This window comes from Ambystoma mexicanum, chromosome 6p, assembly GCF_040938575.1.
Source record: "Ambystoma mexicanum isolate Mex_15411 chromosome 6p, UKY_AmexF1_1, whole genome shotgun sequence".
NCBI classification, from domain to species: Eukaryota; Metazoa; Chordata; class Amphibia; order Caudata; family Ambystomatidae; genus Ambystoma; species Ambystoma mexicanum.
This window is the reverse complement of record NC_090935.1, coordinates 1,006,975,677-1,006,999,156: the sequence shown is the minus strand read 5'-3', so window position 1 is coordinate 1,006,999,156 and position 23,480 is coordinate 1,006,975,677. Positions and strand designations below refer to the sequence as shown.

The following is a 23,480-nucleotide window of genomic DNA, read 5'->3' as shown; positions in this document are numbered from 1 at the left end:
AGAAACACCACGGAAGAGGAGGAGTAAAGGGGAGGGGGAAAGAGGAGCCACTGTAGATAGACTTCAGTGTTCACCCAATGAAATCCCGAAATTGTGTTAACATGTTCCTTAGTTTTGGGTTACAGACCCCATGTTTGGGTCTTACACTAAGGTTTTTCTCCTTCCATAGGTAGACTACTATGAGAGGAACCATTAGTCGGAATCTAACATGCATTTTCAGCCTACCAGAGAAATGGGTTCTTGCGATTCCCTCCAGTGGTAGAGTGGTTGTCTTCCTGCCAGCATAATGCTGTGTTAGCAGAGGATAGTTGCACCTTGTAAAATCGGTCTTATGTTCAATAGCCCCTTCCCTTTCACAGGGTCTGCAAGATAGCCAAGCTATTAAAGCTTTAGGTGAGGTTTCTGAGCATTGGGCACCGGAACACAAAACTTCACGGCTTGTGCAAAGTAAGGATTGTTAAGGAGGGCTGCAGTGTACCCAATCCCTGGGAATCGCAACTTTTTCGAGAAGTATGGCTTTTAGCATGTGTGGGGGGGGGGGGTTTAAGGACTTCCCAAAAAACCCTTAAGACACCCCATTGCTCTGCCTACATGAACATGCAAAAGGAAGCCACAGCAGGGAGACGGGACATGTAACAACATGGACGGTTGCTAGCAGAGAGAAGCTTGCAGCTAGTGCATAGGACTTGGAGAACGGGCTGAGCTGCATGGACGCGCTTTTCGGGAAGATACAGGCAGCGTAGAGGCTGCAGGCATAGGTACAGAGGAGCAGATGGGGAAAGGCGAGTAGAGCAGTGGGGAACAGACGGTCAAGGAGAGTTGGGGACAGTCCCTGGGAAAGGCAGGGCACAGGCAGCATGGGGCCTTCCACTTGGCCCAGTTTATCATGAAGATTCCCAGCACATACCAGTAAAAGTACTAAATCCTAATTCCCAATTGGAGAAGCCTAAAGTAACATTCGAAAGAGGTTGCACGCTCAATAGGGTTAAGCTGGTCCACTCTGACCTTCTTTCTCTGAGCATTTCCCACACGTTTGGCTGGGATGTTGGTCAGTCCTCCCTACTTTGTTTCCGTGCTGGTTCACCTAGCATATGGTTCTGGTTTATACTCTTACTTGCTTGGGTGTTCAGAATGCATCTCCCGGAGCCATCGTGCTCCCATGGGACATCCCTGCCACAGGTACAGAGGGGAAGGTAGCAATCATTGGTTTTGTTATTCAATTTTTGCAAATCACATCTACTAAAAACTTCAAGAAACCCTCGAAGAAAGCTGAAGAGTTCAAATAAGGCTTCACTAAACAGACTCTTGCCAACAAGTAACAAGAACGTGTGTCAGAGTGGTGTGTGGGAAAGGGACACTGTGGGACTGCAAGAGTAGGCATCACAGGCAAAACTGAGAGGTGTACAAGAAACCGGTCAGATTAGCACACTGGACGATGTGCAAGGGGACCTGCCATAACCATCAATCCAACAGAGCTCCACCTCCAAAGCCAATTGGGCGACCTTGTTCCTTTACTGTTGAGCAAGGAAGAGTATGGGTAAGGCTGAACATTCTTAGATGGCACCATTACCAACTAGTGACATCACCTACAGCATGGCATTCAAACAAATACAAGTAAAAGCGTACATTTCCACATAGCACATATTGTAAGCAAAATTGCATTTAGGTCACTGAGCTGCGGCTGCGGAGCATGAAAGACCGAACCAGACAGCAGATTTCTTCTACACCTATATAGCTATGATCATAGTTCTGCAGAGAGTGTCCTTGGTGTTTCTAATTGGAAAGACACTACTTTACTGTGTGGCAGTTGCATGTTCTTTAAATGAGATGGCAATAGGACATTAATAGAAAACCTGCTTTTAACAAATGTATGTGGCAACACAAAACGGGACCAGCATGTCAAAGTGGCCGGAGGAATGCAAGGAATAGTTACATTATTAGTGTAAGGGCTAAACAAGACCTGGGGGATACACACACGTGTACAATGCACACATACGAAATTCTCTAGGTACTTGAACTTGGCAAGTGTATCCTTGTGTGATGTGTTGCCGCTTGCACAATTTTCAATATATCATGTCAGCAAACAGGGGTCAAACTTTTAGCCAAGCATAGAATGCCTGTTAGAAACACCTAAACAAAACTAATATGAACATTCCGTTGGTCATAAAAGAGAAAAAAGACAAATAGCAATTAATTTAGAAAACAGAACACAAGGGTATAGTGGCAGGCTAGTGTCTCGCAGGGTAACATGAAAAATACGTTATATAAGTACTTCGGTGACAAACGTTCGTAGATCAAGGTTTTAACTCTCGTCTCTGTAGGATAGCTCAGGGGCAACGTGCTCGTCTTGGAAGCAACACAGGTTCGATCCCTGGTCCGTGCTTAGAAACCTCTGGGTATTAAGTGTTATAAATAACCAATTGCAATTACAACTGAAGGACGTTTAGCACATGCTACAGAGCCCTACTTACAAAAATGGATGAGCAAAGCCAGCATCTATGTTTCATTGGCACAATAATGCAAAAAAAAAAAAAAAAACTGAATAACCAAGGTAGGTAGACACAAGTGAGAAAACACCCGCATACAAACTCATTTGAGGTACTGTGCCCAAACTATCCAAATACAGAAGTTAAACATTAATAAATATTAAGTGGAACAGTTACCTTAAGTAAGTCGACGACAGTTTCAGAAAAGCCCACCACATACATTGCTACCGCAACAGCATTTGCAAATGCAAAAATAAGACCAATTGCACCTCCGAATTCTGGTCCCAAGCTTCGGGATATTAAATAGTACGCACCACCTAAGAGAAATGGACATCAATTATTGAATTAGTTCCTCGGCTGCTCACTTCTGAAAATAAAAAAAAAAAAAACGTGAAATGCAGTGTGCACCAACACATGAAGAAATTGATAGGCTAGATCAAGGGCATTGTGGTACAGTTTCATATCCAGGACCATTCTATTTGACTTTCAAGCCTGCACATTTACATTGGCCCTACTGCGAAATGACCAAAATACAAGCAAACCAATAAGTACCACAATGGGCATTTAATCTTTCATCCAATTTTCCAAATGAGAATAGACAAATTCAATTACAATTCTGGACGAAAGGCTTTCTGCAAGCAACAGTAGGTTACTGGCTAACTGGGAGTTTTAAAAAAAAATCAAAGCATTCCCAACTACCCAGCCACTGTGAAAGCAAGCTCAACAGCTTTCAACGCAACGGCAGCTCCAGTAGACTGAAAATTCATATGTAACGAAGGAATTTTAAATGCAAAGCGAAAAGACTCTTCATATTGCAAAGTATTCACACCAGTCTACAGCTAGATAGCACAAGCCATGCAATCCACAAAAAAACTGCAATACAAAAAGGTTGCTGCACTATTTTAAGTGTATTGCGTTTTATTCAAATGCAAAAAATATATATATAAAAAAACACAACACATTTGTGAATAAGGTACTGGCCCTAAAACATGAGCCTCCTAAATCCAACTACTTAGCTCTTAAATACCAGCCCAAGCAGCATTGCATGTTCATGTTGCTAAAATGCACCAGTAAAGCGTCGCCATAGGAAGGGGTAAAGCAACAAGGTCCCTTAGAAGAATAGAAACGGGCCACACTGATCGGCAAGTAACATGGGAAAAATACAGAGGTCTCTGACCACGAATTGAACTATATAGTAAAGAACCAAGCTTAAACTGCGCTAACCCATTTGGCGCATCACACAACCAGCAGAAAATATTTTTACTGAGCACTATAGCAATTAGTTCCATGCCTCTAATCAGAAAACTTAACCCCTTCAGCAGTAAGCATACATGTTTTAGAGTTGACCCTTCATATACACCCTAGCAAGCCTGGCTCAAGCTAAATATAAAAACAAAAAGGGCGGTGGGGGTGGGAGGGGTTTGGTCATAACCCAGTATCCAGACCCAACAATCAGGGACATTATAAGCTAAATAATTTGAACAAATGTTAGGACTGCCTCTTTTTTTGTCTAAGAATTCTAAAGGAGACTTAGTCCAAAGACAACAGGGAGAAAACTCAAACCATGGACAAATATACAATCACTAGAACCAAGAATAAAGAACGGTTTCCACTACTGTATTTTCCATCTGGTGATCAGATGAGTGCTGCCTCCATTTTCGCTGCTTATGTGCCTTTAATTCTGCAGCAAAAGTGATTGCAAGCCCGTGGGCCTTGACCCCAGATCCCCTCCTGTGTTACCTTCCAGCTCTCACTCTACCACCTCCCAGCCCGCCCATGCCGCCCCCCGTTGGCAGACTCAGGTCATAAAGGACCCTCCCAGGGCAGCCCTCTGCCCGGCAACCCCTTTGGCTTAGAGCCCCAAGGCAAAGGGCGGCTCCTACAGAGGCGACTCCAGAATGTGTCAGCAGGTGTCCGCATGGGACACCAGTGAAGCAAGCAGTGCACAGACACCAACAAAAATAAGTGTGGCATGGGTGGAGTGTAGAACAATTACTCTACTCCAGAAAGCCCTGCCACTCTAACTTACCTTTCCATAATGTAAACTGCCACCCTAAATGGTGTCTTGCATAACATACCAACATACTCGAGAATGTTAACTAGTGCCACTTCCATAGAGAATGGTGAAGATTAGCCAGCCTCATAGTTAGACATGTGTAACAAGGTTAACATGCGCCACACTAGATGAAACTGTGATTGTTACCAAGTGCCCCACTTGGATGGAATCGTGATTACTAGCCTGCCTCATATCTAGATAGGATATTGAAGATTAGCAAATGCTGCACTTAGATGGAATTCTTATCTTTAGCCTGCGTCGCAGCTAGATCGAAATGTGAATGTTCGGATGCGCCACACTTCGATGGAATTGTGAATGATAGCATGTGCCACACTTAGATGGATTTAGGATTGGTTGCATAGCCATCACTTAGATGGAAATAGGATTGGTAGCATAGCCATCACTTAGATGGAATTGTAAACAGTAGCATGTGCCACACTTGGATGGGGTTACGAATGGTGGCATGTGCCACGCTTGGATGAAGTCGCGAACATTGGCCCGAGTCGATTCTAGATAGAATTGCAAATGTTACCATGGCCCACACTAGGGAGGGGTCGCAAACATTATCCTGAAATCGCATCTAGATAGAAATGCGAATGTAAATGTTAACATGCCACCCTGTATCACTGTGCACCCTGCTTTCCTGTTCCCCCTGGCTCTATGTGTCGTTGAGTTCCACTGCCATCCTGCTAACATGCCTGCTCTCGGGCGTTTTAAAGATAACCATCTTATCACATTACTATGCTTACTCTCTACTACACACCATCATACAACTAGAACACAGCTATACCCCCGACTAATTCTGCCTAGCTGTTCACATACGAATATGATCCCATGAACACCTCATCACCCTAATAAAAAGCAGCTAGCCGAGCACATTCTGGCCTTGTTGCTCAGATAGGTGTCCTTCAGGCCTAACGCAGCCAGAGCCCAGTCTGGGTGTCCACCCACCAGGCTGCACACATTCAACTATCTATATCTTCAGCAACACACCCAACGCTAGGATGCAGCTACCATCAGGCAATTACATCAGCTGCACACAAATGGTGCACCCACACACCCCATGTCTCCATCTCTCTCAACCGACCAGAACTACAGTTCGTGAGGGCATTCAACCTACCAGTACTTTGAGGTCATACCAATGATATATAGAGCACTATATAAATGCCAAGTAAAATAACATAGTAAATTGTCATTGTGCGCAGGCATCCTGGATCAATTCCTGTCAGAAGCACATTTAGTAAACTGAGCCTGTAGCTTCAGGAACCTGGCTTGATGAAAGTGGAGTGACCATAAGAGCAATATTTCACGTGTCGACATTAATAGGAGTCATTGATCTCTTGCTTGTAACCGAGTTTTTGCAACTTGGCAGTGATTGCTCCGGCATAGGGCATTATGGATGCTGACACACAACTATCCTTCAAGAGGATAGAAGCATTTAACTAATCTGATTTCCCTGCAAGCAAGTTTGTTCTCTCTACGAAGAGGGTTTAGCAAAAGTCAATAGTTTGGTTGTTCCAGAGGGATGGCGTTGTGGCAGCTCCAGTACTACACATTTGCTTACCAGTGGCACCTGCCCCACACGCCCTTTGTCACTACCCACAGATTGTTGCCACTTAATCTGCACCTTCAAATAGGTCAATTTAAAATATTTCCCGGATCTGCTTCAGCTGCCAGTTTAACTGAATAAACTGGCAGTCCATGGGCATGGCCCTCTGAGGGTTTCCCCAATCAGGGTCTGTGTTTCTTGGCAGCCAAGCTGAATCCACAGAGAACCCTATACTAAAAAGTTCTGTAAAACATGCCTAGCGCAAGAGTTAAAAAAAAAAAGTAAGGAGGATGCTAATTTTCAGTCTAGGGTTCCACGTTTTGGAAAATGTTATGCATTGGCCTCCCTGGACAACCATATTCAGTTTCAGAAAACATTTCACATCTCCTAATAAACTGCGATAATTGTTTTGTGATCAGAAGCGTGAAGAGACCTCCTTGATGGTGAATGTTTGCGCTATACAAAAATCATGCAAATGGAGGAGTTACACTGATCCTGAAATTAAGCTTTAAATTACGCAAATTAGCTTTTGCTAGGATGAGATGAAACATCAGTTCATGTTCCCAGACAGTGAAGGAGTTGAACTGAACCTTCTGAATTATTCTACAAATGGTATGGTGGGGATGAATACCAGGATTGGAATAGAAGCTGGGCTTCTTTGAAGCCAACAAGGCTTCTTGAGCAGAATCTTTCTTGACATGGGGCCTGCACTACTGTGACTGCAGTGGTTTACACCAGTATGGTAGATTATCCACCTAATTAAGATTAATGGCACAGTCCTACAGGAATCCCTCCGACTGGTGAATGAGCATGAAGTTGGTGCAAGTGCACAGAGATGGGGGGACAGCCATTCTATACAATTTGTGTACAAGGCTTAAGCTTTCATGTGAACATTTCTCATTCTGTGAAACCCCAAAAGAACGTAGCTATTCAAAGAGGAGAAACAAATGCTCTACTGTATCTCCATTCTTAAGCATGGATGATTTAACCACAAAGCCCTTCTCATCTCGATGAGAGCCTAGGGCAGTCCCCTCTACCATATCAGTGAAGCCCCAATAGGCTTTCACTTAATTATCGTCTATTGTGCTATAAGATTTTGGCCCAAACTGGTCCCTATGATCGTTCATAGAAAACTAAAATTCCATGTAACGGGAAGTCAATGCAATCATGCTCGTACTGCAAACTTGCTTTCAGATAAGGATCATCTTCCTGAAAGATACCGATGACAAGAATTTTTCTGAGTATGTATGCTGCAAGAAAGTTAAATGTAGGGCAAAACGCAAGATTAGTAAGCTATTCTTTTGCAACTGGTTTTCCTTTGGTTCCTGAAGGGTCACATAGGAATCAAATTTTCATGCAGCTCTCCGCGTTGTATTCACTTTCCACAGGGAAGCACTACCTAGCGAGCATGACAGACGCCTGCATTGTTTTCCCCATGGTTGTGGTATCAGTCAATTACTGAGCCACAAAAAATTCAAAGACGAAAATACTGAATTTCGAAATACACATTTCCCCACAATTATAGGGATATAAACAATAGAAGGGGAGTATGCAGGAGGTCTTCAACTGCATATAATTGCGGGGGTAAAGAAATAATTTCGTTTTAGAATTTTATTTTTCGTAGTGATCACATAGATCCCATGGTTGGTGATATAGGCAATTTACTGAGGCGTACTAAAGACCTACATTGGCACAAACGAAGAACATCTCAACACCAACCATTCTAGAGAGGAGTAGATCAGATAAGGACATCAGAAATAGTATAAATGGCAAGCACCAGTGTTTAAACAGTAAACTGGATTGTAATGAAACCACCAATTGAGGATAACTGTATTCCCTGCCTCGTACTTTGAGCACCCATGCAACCAGAATATTTTACTCCCTAAAAATCCTGAGGTTAGAAACCATCACAGGTATTAGGCGCGTTATAAAACAACTAATTATAAGACAAAGCCAAACCTGATGGTAGAGGGTTATTAGCCATCACATTTTTGGCTAGAGTTGTAGTCAGCTCACCCTTACTAAAGGCTAGATTCTGACAGTCTCAGCTGATGGGCATCAAGAGACCTGTATCAGTAGGTTTACGTTCTGCTGGAGAATCCTTGCCATTTTATCACCAAGTCCCATCGGGTGCTGCACTACAAAGCAGGATGTCAAAATAGCAGCACTTCAAAAGACAGTGGAAATGTCCACATTTTTCCATTGCACTACTACAATTTGAGGCCCTAGATATATTTGGATATACATTGAGCACAAACCTAGCTGTGGAAGCAATGGAGCACTTTACAGTGTAATAAGCTACAGGAAAGAGGAGCATAGTTAGTAACTAGGCATAAAGCATCAGAGCAGGGACTAAGTGATAAAAAGAGGAAAGGTGACAAACTAGAGAAGCAGGCAACAGTGATCAAGCTCCAAGCAAAAGTAAGAGCAACCAGAGGGGAGTGGTTAACATCAAAGAGGGTACAGTAACAGAGAAACACAGGGGCGACAGGAGTGGGCGAATGCTTGTACCAGCCAAGCATTGTAGTCAAGGGGGATGGGTAGTTGCAAGGGTAGGGCAGCACAGAATGGCTCCAAGGGTTCAGTCCATGGGGAGAGCAGCTGTGAAGTTCTAGATGTTGAGGAGGAGCAACTACTTGAGGATGAGCCATGACTACTGAAGGAGAAGACAACGTATGGAGGAAAGGGGACTACGGAGTAGGAGTAAGTTAGTCACTACAGTGAGTAACTTATTACTCCTACGTCCCGTCCCCTTTCCGCCACACTGTATGGGTGATTACAACTGAATGTAGCCCCAGGGTGGAGAGGTAACCCCCCTGAAGAAAACAAGTTCCTTACGACAGCCTGCCCAAATACTGCATCTGACCTGGAGACAGCATCCAAACAGTATTGTTTGCAGAAGGCCAAAGGGGTGGCCCACGTGGCCGCCCTACTGATGGCCTGCCACAGAACGTGCCTCTGGAACGTGACTGCTGTGGCCTTGGCCCCGACTACGTGTGCATGCATGTTAGCTGGAAGCTTCTTGTGCTGCCCCTTAAAGGGCTCTTTGATGGCCGAAAACATCCACCTTGCTATACAAGGATTTTGTGTTTTACTGTTTAATGGAGTCTGGTAAACACCATAGGCATCTGCATTTTGCATTGTAACACCTTTTGTGCAGTGCCACTGAGAAGTCTTTTTCTTGGGTGAACTACTGTTCAAGAATAGTAAGATGACTTGTCTTACCTACCTTTTCTTTTGTGGGTCCAGCACACACCACCCTGTGTGGAGCAAAGGCGGTGGGGCGTTATACATAGTAACTCCTAATCCCATTTCTCATGTATAATTCTGTTACAATAACTAACTTCAATGGCTGGTGGCAGTGGTTTCTTTCAGTACAGCCCCCACAAGTCTTCTTTTTTCGCCATTTCTTGTCAGTTAGTTACTTCTGGGCTTTTACTCTGTTTGAATCATAGTGAGACCTTTGTGCATTTTTCCTTTGGCGGGCTTCAGCCCTGAAGCCCATCTATGCTCCAGTGTCTCTGTAAAGGCAGGAAGTGAGGGAGGGTCCCGAAACTTCCCCGTACTTTGACACTAGGTGTACCTGAGCGAAACCAGTTCTGATAGACTGGCTGGCCGGCAGGACAGCCACCCTGCTGGGTGATTGACAGCCTAGGGCTGTCAATGAATGGGAACTTGCTTAAAAGGCAAGCTTTTTGGGACTAGAGGCAGAGTCGACGACTGGAGGACAACATCAGACTAAGACGACATGAAGAGACGCCAGCAGCACCTCCTGGACCGATAAGTGCCAGTGATGCACTGCAGCTGTGCTGACCCAGTTTTTGTTTCGACTGGAAGAACCGCAAGGGCCGACTTCCTCCCGGGGGCTGGTGGGACCAACCAGCCTTAAGACAAGCTGCATTTTGGTGCAACCTCCCCACTTGCAATGACTTTTCAAGGCTGCAGAATCCCAATGCCCGGGGGACCCCCCCCAAACCATCGAGTGCATTGTCTTCGGAAATGCGAATCCAGACAAAACTTCGTGGGCATCCAGAGGACCCTACAGAAAGAAGCAGGACATCTTCATCCAGAGTCCCCTCACTAGAGTCCAGGACCGAGGAATCAAGTAACTTCCAGAGCTGTTCGATCTTTGGAGTCGAGAAAAAGACGCCATGAATCACAAAAGGCAGCTAAATCAAGGAGAATCCATTGCTGCAGAGTCCCTCTCTCGAGTGCTGCCGCAGGTACTGTGGGGTTTGGGATACATCTACCTTTTGCCATTTGAGGTGCTTCCTAGCTTTGGGAGTACCATTTTGAATTGACCTCAACTCACCTGCACTGTCTCCCAGCTTGTGCTTCAAGGTGGCTCCTCTTGAGCTTCTGTGATTTTCTACTGAACTAGTGACTATTTTAAAACACTGTTCTAAGAAGAGTGCAGCATAACTTTGAACTGCCACATTGCATTTGGCTGTCCTGGCTCCCTAAAGGCCCCCTTCTGAACCAATTGGCTTTGGCAGTGCATGTTCCCTTACAGATTTTAATTGTAGAAAACGATTTTGCTGGGATAAAAAAAAAAGATTGCCTACATCCCTCTGGGAGAATCTAATTGTTTTACTACTTACAATGTATGTTCTGATTTAACTTTAACATTTCCCGCCTTGAAACTCAATATTGTAATTGTGATCATAATAAGTGCCAATACTGACCTCAAATGACGTCACTCAGTGTGCTGGAATAGGTTTAGCATAAAAAAAGTTTATTCACCTACTTTATTGCTCTTTTTTAATTGAATCCTAACTTTGGGATTAATGTTACTAGTAGCTGCTGGTTTTTAAAAGGTAGTCCAATTATCCTTGTATGTATATAAATAAATATTTATACTATAACCAAGTGTGTAAATGTTTACTTGGATACTTCCATTTACTAAATTTTATTCTACAGCTCTACAGGTCACATTACCTCTCTTAAGATAAGCCTGGCTGCTCAGTCACTGCCAACTTGTGTAGTACAGGCCGATATTTAAAAGGTGGGTTACCTAAAACCAAATTGAGTATTGTAAAGTCCCACACCAGTTGGCCTCTGCAAATTCTTACCCAACATGGGGACCAACAAACAGGAGTCTGAAACTTCCCCAAAGTCGCACAACACCCTGCGAGTGAGGATTTCAAGGTTTTAGTATGCAGCTGAGGGAACTCCTGGAAAGGTATACCAGCCTTCAGTTTCACCTCATTGTTCCACCAATTTAGGTCTGATCTCAGTTCGAGGTGAATTCAAATCCTCCAACTGCTTGTCCAGCTTCCAATTCGAGGAAGCTGGAGGAGTCCTATTGACGTGGGCAAATGCGTCTGACAGAATGGAAGCAGTTAGGACTTCCAGAAAATGTTGCACATTTCTTGAGTCGTCAACAGACTTCAGTCGGGTTGCAACGGACAACTTGACGTCCTAGATCTTTCCTCTGTGGAGAACACCTTCTCTAGGCGCATGTCCCCATGTAGAGTATAAACCGGATTACCAGAGTGGGAGACAGGCAAAATGTCTTCTGATTGACCGATCAACCAAGTTTTAAGAATAGATACAGAAATATATTTAGGGACCTAGCTCTGCCACGATGAGCCAGTTCTATACATATGAACAAATATTGACTTCTTGAGCGCTCAGGTGGGCTATCACCAGGCTCACTAATTAGTTAAACACTTAGTGGGTCATGTTCAGACCGAAAGGAAGAACCTGGTAATGAAAATGGAGACCCCCTCCAACCCCAAGGAAATTCAGAGGCATCTCTTGTGCACAGCATGGGTGGGCACATGTAGATTAGCATCTTTCAGGTCCACAGAGCACAACGAAATCTCCATGGCGGAGGGCATTCCGGATTTGAACTGGCATAACCATCTTGTATAGAAGACAGATTCAGAAATTAAAGATCTAAGACTGTCCCGCAGGCCCATCCATTTATTTAGGGCAATAAAAAGGCAATTGTAAAACCTGCTTCCTCTCTAGAGGGTGGACTTCCTCGATCACCCTGAGATGTATGAGATTAATAATTTAATTAAACAGTGGCAGAGCAGAGTGGGGATTGGAGGAATCTAAAGACTAGAACACTTTGGTCACGGCATATAGCACCCAAGAATACTTTGAAATGGTACGCCAGCCTTTACGGTATGTGTGTTATGTGGGTCTTCCATAATCACTTAGCCTAAGCGAATACTTCTTTTTGTAAAGGCATAGCAACTAGATTTCCTCTGTAATTGGTAGGCCAAGGAATTCCCGAATTCCCCCACAAACCTGCATAGCGTATGCCATTCTTTTGCAGACAGGAATTCTTTCAAAGTAATTTAGCTCAGCGGAAAACTCATCGAAAAAAAAAAGGGGTTTGGGGAAGAGTGATTAGTGAAGGAAAAAGGGGGCTTTGGGGTAACTAATAAAAACACTTTTTAAAAAAAACACAAGCTTCGTCAGCGGCATTCCAGCTAAGTAAATTACTTTGAGGGAACTCCTATCGGCAAAACATGGAACCCTGCAGAGAAAGAGGATCCCCGTTACTCAGCATCGTCATCATCTGTATCCTGTTGGGCATTAGTACCCTGAACAGGAGTATGGTTTTATGGTGTCAAATCGAAGGCAACATCAAACACTTAAGATAGGTGCAGGTGGAACCAGGGTCATAGGCTGTGCTGCAGTCATGACCAAAGGCATTTCTGCTGGGTTGATAGGACCACTAGTCGTAACCGGTGCAGGAGCTGGTGTTTAATGAGGGAGCTCCAGTCTGAACTGGCAGTACAGGGTGAGTTTATACAGTCTGAGGAATTCACTTTAATAAGAGGATTATTCAAGAATCTAACCATCTGCTCGGAGTGCATGATGCGCTGAAATTAATTCAGATGTTGAGGCTGGAGCCATCACTAGGATAATGGAGTCCATGATTAGGTCAAAGCTGGGTTGGATACCTGGGAGGCGGAGAGCTGTACCGTCATGATGAAGAAGGTACCAGACGTGCAATGGATCAAGATGGCATTGGTGAAGATCCCCACCCTTACAAAGGCCTTCTTGCCAACAGATCGAGGCAAGGTAATTTGAGGTGTTATTGAGTCTAGTGTATTCAGAGAATCTGGTGAGGATGTCCCAGAGATCTTAACAGCAGTGTGAGATACCAGGACAGATGTGTCCCTTTGCATTTCTGGTCGGTTGGCCACCATTTTGTGGGGGCTGGGACACTGCTCCTTCCTATATCCTGGTGAACCAGAGTGGGTTTTTTGAGGTTTGATGGACCGGGCTGCAGACTCTTCAAGGCCTGTGAGACACCAGCGCAGGCAGAGTTTTGAGGCCCAAATCGTGTACCGTGAGGGACGTGTGGAGTTGTAATCAGTGCAGAGCTTTAGTTTAGAAACCCTTTTGGGCTCTTAGTGCGAACCCCAGTTCGATCGATGAAGCCAGCAGACAAGCAGGTCGGGGACCCTCAGGCTCTTTGAGGCCAGTAGGCTTCCAATGACACAGCATCACCATGAGTCATCCCCTGGAGGCACTGGTAACAGCATGGGTGGCCTCAGAGACAGCTCCTGTATTACAGCCCGATGCAGGGCTCGCAAAATCTACTAGCCCAATCGCATTGGCGAGTATATTTTATGAAGGGTGAGTAACATTTGCATGGCGAGTATGGGGATGTTCTTTCGACTGGATGTTCCTCCAATGTATTCCACATCGCTCTCCCAGCCTGCCCCTCTGGATAATTTCCTATGCTATTGCAGCTTGCGTTCCCTCAAGACTATGTGCAGACAGCAGGCATTGTGTACGAGCATGTCACACGTTATGGAGGAAAAAAACAAACAGGCTACGGGCGCCATGCGTCCTATTTATAACATCCGGTGACGGAGACCTTCGAGGGACATCGACCTGACGCAGGACGCCCTCTGCTGAAAAACTTCCGAAGTAGCACAAATGTGGACATTACATGTCAAAGATGTGGAATACGTTGAAAAATGGATTAATGTGTACATGGAAATTATGCACAATTGTCACATTGTGAATGGTTTGTAAAACACTGTACCAGAATGACCTGCAGATTTCTGGGGACGGCAGCCTAAAATATACGCTGTCCAGACCCTTTGAATACATTAGTGTCAGGGCCGATCATAGAAAAATGTTAAAAATAAAACATTTCTATCCCACATACACAACCGTGTCAATCACCCAGTCATAATTTGCACCTCCCCCTCAGCTGATCAAGATCAGTGTTTTATTTTGTACATTTCAAATACTATCCGTCCCATTGGAGTACTCAGGATGTGCATGGACCTGTGCAGAAATGCCCCCATATGAAAGGGCATCCGAATATATACTCAGCCCTTGTGGCACATCTCTTCACTCATGGCAAAAACAATTAGAGAACCTGGTCCATTGTCCAATCGTTTTTTAAAGGTCCTCTGAAGGTGGGGCAGAGAGTTGCGAAAGGTTAAAGCTCAAGATGGGACCTGGGAATTGAGGACAGATGTGTACATGGATGACTAAGGCTTGCTCAACAGTCGCAAGCAGCACTGCCAGACACTGAGTGAGGCAATCTCCGCTCCCGAGGCTCCAAGCTGCAGGGATTCAGCAGCAAGGCCCAGACTTACCACTACAGGTTCACTGCAGGGAGCGAGCAACCAAAGAGGAGGCTGAGGGTCCATTAATAGTACTGTACCACAGAGAGAATACAAAAAATGTGAGGAAAAAGTAGACACACTTCAGACATATGGGCTTTCTTTGTACATTGCTGACCGGACAGATCACAAGTGGCAGTAAGGGGTAGCAGGGCAGCTGCATTGCAGCATGGTGACAGACAAACCCAGGCACCCTCTGTTGGGTTGGGGCAGATGAATTAAACAATGTTAATCCTCAAACTAACAGCGCTATTGTTGCCCTTCAAGTGGAATTAGCGTGGTGACGCCCGGTATATTTATATGCAGGACTGGCCCTGCGCATCCATTTCCCTACGGTTTACAGCCACTTCTACACACCCTCCTCCACCACTGCTGCTGTTGTGCAATGTGATACATATGTGCGTCTGCACTGTGGGCTATAAAGCATTGACTAACATATGCACTGTTACTCATACACATATTTTGTACATCAGTTTGCAGTCAGTCATACTCTTTCTGGTACCATCCAGCATTAGTGATCATTTTATAAGTAAGTCCAAACTCAAACTCAAACCCTATCCTGGGCCTCAGCTAATGGTCCACTGTGTATGGGTCCATTTATCGCAACCCTGTCTCAAACCCTAACATTTAGACTTATTCTAACCATAATTTGAACCAACAAGCTGTTGTGAACTCTATGCCCATCACCCAAACGTATCATTACCGTTACATTAGCATTACCTATTGTTAATTTGCATGTGGGGGGATTTTGCTCTCCATGCGGTCTACAGGATGTGTTCCAACATGTCAAAGACATAAATGCCTCCATACCTTGTCCAAAGAATTGCTAAACACACCGACAAGACCTCTGTGGAAGGGTTAATCCAACATGATCCTCACTCCCAAGACACAAAGAGTCCGCGCTGGGGGTTCTATTTTTCCCACAATGGCTGCCTCCCACTGGAATGCCCTTCCCACTCAACTAAGATTTATCAAGTCCCACCAAGCATTCCGCAAAGCAATCAAAACTAAGCTTTTTGTCTGAATGTATACTGTCAATGATTACTGAAGTAAAAATGACCGCATTGTAAAACGGAGGCAGGGACAATTACCAAAAGGCCCGGTGCTGAAAGGCCCAATCTGAGCCAGTCTGAGACGCTGTGCGCCGTCGGCCAGACATGCTGTCTCAACATTACCAACACTCAAACACTGTGCGCCTTTACTATCCTACTATCACCTTTCAAAACCCTGAACTCCCTGGAGACATCCATCACAGCCTCCTGCTCCAGAGACTACCTCCTGGTAAGCACTAGGCATCTAAACAGCACTGCTAATCCCTAACCTATGATCTAATGCTGCATGTGCCGTACCTCTGTATTGTTCCATTACATAGCAACTCTTACAGCACTGCGTTCACACGACAATGATATCCCTCTAATGGACCACTTACTGCTATCTGCTCTCCCATATGCTCGATTTTCTGCTACTAAATGCCTCCTTCTATGCTCTAAGCACATGTACGAACCATATATATACACCATAGCCTCACACTACATAGCTCCACCACACGGCCACAGTGTGCACTTTGTCCAGTCATATCTAGGTACTCCCCTAACCAATACTGCTTTTGTTGTATAGTGAGCGGGTACGCCCGTCTTGGCACAGATGTTTTGGTCGAATACCTTCAGCCCACCTCCATCTTCTATACCTATGTGGGAGTCTGTCCAGATAAGGAATATGTGGGAGAAGGCACATCGTCCTCCCAGCCTGCCCCGCTTCTGAAAGCTCTTCTTGTGGTGAAGTTGAAAGAGTATTAAAACAAAAAACCAGCACCAATAAGACTCAGAAAGAAGGCTTTGGTGGCATGCTTGATGTTTTAGTTCCCAACTAGTCCTGTGGCTACGGAGCACGGGGAAATAAAAGGTGGGGAACTGAGGGGAGGGAATGTATTGCATACTATATGGTTGACCATCCCGTCCGGAGCCAAGGAGCATAAAGAGCCAAGGAAGGAGTCGTCGAGCCACACTACGCACCCCTGTCAAGACTTTCCAAGAGCAGCTACGATGTAAGATCTATACAGATGAGGACTCTGTGGGAGCAGAATCCCAAACAAGTATTTTTAGGTAATTTACAAAAACATGGCAATCTTTTTACTGAGAACAAACCAGACTATTGCATGTTGTCCACGCAGGAGCATCTACAACTACATTTTAGATCACTGAACTTTTCATAGAGAAATACTCATTTGCATATCAGACTGGACCCAAACACCAGGCCAGTGCAGAAAGTAAATGCTAGGCAATTCTCTGAAATAGAAGATAATCGGCAACCCCAGACACGAGTCTCCACCTTGTTGGGCATCAGTGATGTGAAGCTGAACGTCTCCAGGCACAGTGAGCAAGGAGTTCACATCTGGATTACTCTTGGTAACTTGAGGTTCAAGTGCAAGCTTACCAAAATTTGCAAAAATGTGAGACCCTTTCTACAGAAAAATGAACTTGGCTCAAATAGCCTTTTCTAAGTAGGTTTCCCACTCCGGGTGGTAAACAACCAAATGTTTACTCCGCATTTCAGTGCTGGAATATCTCTGTGGGTGGGACAAGACTGATACATGCAAATGGAGCTCTCACCTCTGTGAAAGGTACATGGGATAAAATGTGGTTATAGACCCTCCCAAGTAGTAACCAATCCAAAGAACAGGTTACCTGGAAGTGTTCGTACGTCAAGGTGCCACGCATTTTTGTATACCCATTTTAGATGTACACGTGCGTGGAGAAAAAATACAGTTGTACATAGTGAACATTTAAAAGAATGTGGATTGAAATGCAATTGTAAGTGAACTCAAACAAGAAATGAGAGGCAATCTATTCAGTGCATCTGCCTGGTATAGACCATTTTCAATCATCTGTGCTTGCTGTCAGAATGGGGTTTGCTCAAGTGGTATTTTACTCATGTTCTGGCTTTTTGCACGATCAGCATGCATGCATGCATGTATGTATGTAACCCTGTTTACCTTGAAGGCAGAATGCCTACGTGTCGAGTGAAATGACTAATCAGAAGACTTCTCTTTATTTACAAGCGTGGGAGCCCCTCTACAGAGGACGTACATTGTTAAAATAACCTGTTCTAAGTAGTATATCCATTTGCATATCAGTCTGAGTCCCACCTACAAGGGCAGTCCAGCACTGAAATGCTAGGCAATTCTCTGAAAAAGAGTACCATCACCAACCCCAGAAACATGTTTTGGCTTTGTTGGGCCTCACCTGGGGTTTCTGGGGGGGGGGGTTTAATGGTACTCTTCTTCAGAGGAGACTTGCCAAGCATTTTGGTGCCGACTGCCCTTGTGGGTGGGACCAGACTGATCTGAGAAGGGTCCGTAAGCTAAAATGTGGTTGTAGAACCTACTGAGTGGAAAGAAATCCATACAACAGGTTATTTGAACAAAGTTGGTTCTCAGTAGAGGGGCTCCCGCCTTCTCGTTGACTGTGCTTTAGTTGAAGAATGAACACACCTGCATGGCATCTCTTGAAGGAGGCAGGAGTAACCTTGGAAAACCAAGGTATGCCCATATCTCCGTGGTCCACTGTACCAACTAGGAGTTACATCCTCCATATTAAAGTCAGAAAATCTTCAGCTCGTCGTCAGTGTACTATGTGCTAGAAAAGCTTTGCACCATGTAACGCTGCCCCACAGGTTTACCTGCTTTGTCTCTTAGGGGAGCACATGCTGAGAGCAAGCTGTGCGCTTCAGGATTGTTTGGAGATTGTGTACCATCAGTTTGTGTTCTCAGTTCAGTGCTATTACATTTTTACCGAACTACACTTTGAGGGCAGAGTTTGATTGACCCTGGTTTTAAAATGGAAGTTCTAGAACAGCCACCAAAAAACAAAAACAAAAAGTTGATACATTGATTTCTATGCCCACGTCACAGGTCATGGCCCACGTAACGATTCATGGCTCATGTCACAGTTCGTGGCTCTATTTGTTAATATAATGTACCAGTTAATGGCCCCTCCTGCATGCACTTTTGCAGAAAGCAATGGAGTCCAACTTAATCCCCTTATTTGTTGCATTGTGAAAGGCAGCATTGTTTGCCCCCTCAAAAACGTTATTACCCACACATTCCATCATGTGAATTTTAATCGGTAGAAGTAGACAAAGAAAAACAAGATCTATGTACCTCCTCTTACAAACCCATTTGTAGCGATCGCCGACGTGGACAATCCTGTGATCGTTGTCACAACAGTCGCCATTGCTATTACTAAAACGGACAGACCTTGAAAACGGAAAAGAGAATGTTATAATTACTTCCAGCACCTAATTAAATAATCTGTAATGTTAAGAGCAAAAACAATTAGGTCAGCAAGTTATATGAAAACAATATGAAAATGATACCAGAACTGAAAAGATCTATACCAACTACTCAATGCCTGATTGAATCATTCCGGCGCAGTAAACATTTCTTGCTTGTAACAGGAGTACCTCCAGAACGATGCACTATGCCTCAATCGCTTGATCTCAATGCAGAACACACAGTACAGACAGTGCAAAAGGTTACACGTACCTATGCCCGCGTGTCCAACAATCCATGACAATCTGATGAACAGCATCACACCCCAAATATTTAACATACATCGTACCTGGGGAAGGGGAGGCAAGGGGGGAAATGGTTAATACAAGACCTGGTCTACCAGAGAGGCAGCATTGCACGTTTTAAAACAAGACAAAGTTAATCTCTGGGAAAACACCACTGGGAAAGAGGGGATACAAATCTGTAAGGAGAAAACATTTGCCATTTCAGCATCACTGTTCTAGTGTACCTCGAGATAAAATGTCAATGGATTCATAGTTAAAGGCAATTTATAATTGATTTATTAGATATTTAGTTGATTACAAACCTTTATACATCACTACCAAAATAAAACAGATATTCTTTCCACTCATTAAAATTCATCCTTAATTCCATCCATAAAATCTGCCGTTTCCATAACAAAATATTTCATTTAGAAATGTCATTGGTGCAAAAGTTAGCAGAAAATGTTCCCCTATTAGCAGTGTATTCAGGGACTTTTTTATAAAGACTCCCAAATATCTTGTTCCGACCAGTGCAAAAGCATTATATGTTTTAGATCTTCCATCTTTCCTTCTACTGAACAAAATCTGCATGTCAAGTCTACCATTTCATGTTGTCGAATGGCCAAGATCTGCTTCGTAGCATATAGATTCAATCGCAATCTCATGAAGTGGTAACGATATACAGAGCTAGGAAACCAAGTAATTACGGAGGACATTATAGGCTCCAACCGCTCTGTTCAGGTTTACATGCATTCCTATTTAGATCAGTCGTTATCCAAACTGGTCATAACCTTCTTTTAATAAATCCAGGATTAGCCACTAGCTGTTCTGATATATCTCTAGGCAATTCAGAATTTTCACACACTTATTTTCCCAATTTTCAAACAGTAGGGCTACTTTTGTCATTTTTCAAAATATGGAAAGGCAACGGAATGTCAGGCAGAACACATTTATGATATAGGGAGAGTTTTGCAAACAGTAACCGCGTACATCGATATTAAACCCAGCTCAGATCTAATCACTGAAATAGGAACTCTGTTTGATAAACGCAGTTATCTCTTCCAAAAAATACCCTCCAAGGCTGCCCATGATTTCTACGAGAGGGATAGGAAGGCCTCTGCTTCATATGTTAACGTGGGGATCACTTTAGACTGATAAAAGGCAATCACCGGGAGCATCGACAATCTACCATATTTCCTGTGCATCAGGATTCCTTGGGCAGTCAGATTTTAAATGTTTCCATCAATTCCAGTTTCCGTGGTTTGTCATTTATACAGGAATTAATACATGCGCCAAGTAGGTAACCGATTGTACTCGTTTGAGCCTTCTGGTTCAAATGCCATCTAAATAATGATTTTTGTTTCCCCAAATAATGAGCGTAGGATTAGAATGTGTGTTTTATTAAATGTTTTCTCCAAACCATTCCCATCCATATATTCTTAGAGATGTTTTAATCTGCGCTGTAAACCAATCTGAGTTTGATATACAATGAGAAGTCTGCATTAAGCATCCATACCAATGGTTGGCCATTAATTTTCGGGGGAAAAGCAGAAGTTCATTTCAGAGTCTTTTATATGAGAAAGATGGATTAAATAGTAAAGGGGCCAACGGGCACTCTCGCTGGAGCCCTCTATAGGTGTTAATTTTCTTGGTTCATAGGCCCCCCGATAGTTTAGTTTGATCTGAATCTTTGTCGAGTACAGGGCCTCAATTGCCAACAGTAGATCTTCTGGGCAGCCCCATTCCGTTAGCATGAGCCCTAGAGTTTTTCTATTAACACTCTCAAAAGCTTTCTTCATATCAACAGACGCGAAATAAATATGAGCCTTTTTTTATGGCCCTTCTCTTTTACACTTAAAAAATGGACAAGTTCAAACTAGTTCTGACCCCTTTTTACAAACACCGTTTGACAGCGTTCCAATCCGCCTGCTTCATTAGCCCATTTTTGTTGATGTTTTAAGATCACTGAGGCAAACGGTTTACCCAAAACATCTAAGAGGTTGATAGTTTTGTGGGTTCGTCCCGTCGCCTCACTTGAATATCGGCACTATTATCGCTGATCTCCAGGATTCGGGGATCTCTACATTTCAAACAAACTAAAAATAAAGGGCCTGATTCATGAAAGTATTTTATAATGGCGCAATCCCATAGGAAAACGTTCCATGAGTCAGGCCCAAAGTGTGATCACTCCTCGGGGGCCAGCTTAATCCTGTTACTAGTAAGACCATCGATAAATTGGGTTTTTTAATTAGCATTTCTAGATCCACCTTGTCAAATGAGAGACAGGGTCTCAATTTTTTTTTCTTTTAAATGGAGATTTTTTTTAATCTTTCCTATAGGATCAAATAGTGTTTTCAAAGACTTCGATCCAATTTGCTTCTATCACTGCATTCTCCATAAACACAGGTTGCGGCCTAATTGTATTATTGATTTATTGATCATTCTCCAAACGTCTTTATAATCTTTACCCTACAGCTGTCAACATATGTTCTGCACCATTTCGCGTCATTATTGCTCTACGAGAGCTTAACCAGTTTTTATACCTTTGTTTCCTTTATCAGTTTGGCCCTTAACTCTTGTACTACATGGTTTATTTTTCCCATCCGTATTGATTTCTTTTTCCAAGACCACTTCTAAATCATAAATGTGTTACGGGACAAAGTTCAACTAACATCCTCTTTTTATAACTCTGTATTCCAATAATAAAAGGTGAGTAATTCATTAGTATTTCCCAATAATTTCACTAAAAGGGAAGTTCCATCTTGTAGCTCGCACTGGCATCATCTTGCTTATTTAACTGCAGTCTATTGCTTCCTTGTGAAAGTACATTGGCTTGTTCATCACCGTCAGTCATCTCTAAAATATGGTGTTACTCTTTCATTACCCCTCAACCTCAGGAATTCTACATAATTATATTTCCTGAGGCCAAGTATTAGTCCAATACCTAAGACTGCAAACCATTAGACCATGTTGGATTACCTGGGATGACACTTTGTTTGACCATTTAATATGTGATATGATATGGCATTTGTAACGCGCCTATACACAAGTGTTTCAAGGCGCGATGAGGCAGGGGGGGGCAAGGGGAGGGGAGGGGAGGGCTCCTACCTTTGGATCCTCTTTTTTCTCAGTACGGATAGGTATTTGTGATCCTGTGCCAGGGTCACGTTTCCTCCCCCGCACCTTAAAAGATTACATCTAAACTCACTTCTTAAAGATTTTGAATACGTTAGGTGTGTGCATCTACATTCCCCTCTACAGTTTGTTGCATCACTGGTTTTTCTCACCAGTGTGGCACACAAACTAGATAGATCCCCAATTTAGTCTCATAATTTGCTATCCATTTGAGTATGTCCTTTTCACGGATTAATGAATTGACAGAAACACGCCTCGACTTTGGCATTTGATGCTGATGAAGCAAAACGTATCCGGTCATCGATAAATGACACTGAAAAATCTTTACAGAGTAAAACCAGCCCTGATCGGATTGTATTTCAATTAGAAAAACTCATCAGGAAAGAGATTGCCCAAAAACTCCATGCCAGCACGTTGGTAGAGTATTTCAAATCTAAAAAAATCCCCAGGGGTTTAAGAGTCTATTTGAGACCCACGCTTGCAGTGAGAACAAAGCTTTTGTGGAGAAGTGGGATCGTATTCTTAATAAGTGTTCTCTTGACCTTATTTTACTAACGATAGAGGAATTATCTAAGTCCCTCACATCGATAGACTTAAAGTAGAAACACTGAAGATTCAACTTAGTGAATTTAAGTCAGAGCAACTATCACAATTATTGATAGACATTAATGATAAACTTTCAACATACAAGTCAGATATCGAACAAAGAAAATTTAGGAAGTTTAACAGAGATACCTTTGATTACTTAAACGATATTGTCTATAGCTGGCAAGAGTACCATCATCATCATCGTAACCTAGATAGAACAAGGCCCAGGAATCCAGATTCCTCTGATTCAGGGAATGATAGAAGCTCTAGTAGCATAGGTGAACCAACACAACCAGGGACCTCTAAACCCAACACGGAGACAGAAGACTCCACAGTCATCGGATATAGCCACCACACCAGTGGACTCCACAGGAACAACCTCGCCTACAACATCAACAAGACCTAACGACACTGGGGCTTTTTTAGGACTCAGAGAAAAACAAAGAAAAACGAGGAGAGGGCAAATCAAATCAAAAAAGAAAGATAAGCGCATTTCAAAG

The 23,480-nt window shown here is 43.5% G+C and overlaps 1 protein-coding gene across 2 annotated transcripts in view; it reads right to left on the bottom strand.

Moving 5' to 3' along the window:
- SLC12A2 (solute carrier family 12 member 2) overlaps positions 1 to 23,480 on the bottom strand; it is a 908,845-nt gene that overhangs the window by 730,272 nt on the left and 155,093 nt on the right. For both annotated transcript variants that reach the window (XM_069625621.1, XM_069625620.1), the window contains exons 3-5: positions 19,247 to 19,322; positions 18,863 to 18,958; positions 2,664 to 2,803 (exon numbers count right to left, since the gene is read on the bottom strand). In XM_069625621.1, coding sequence (XP_069481722.1) covers positions 2,664 to 2,803; positions 18,863 to 18,958; positions 19,247 to 19,322 — 312 coding nt within the window. The remainder of the gene's footprint in view (positions 1 to 2,663; positions 2,804 to 18,862; positions 18,959 to 19,246; positions 19,323 to 23,480) is intronic.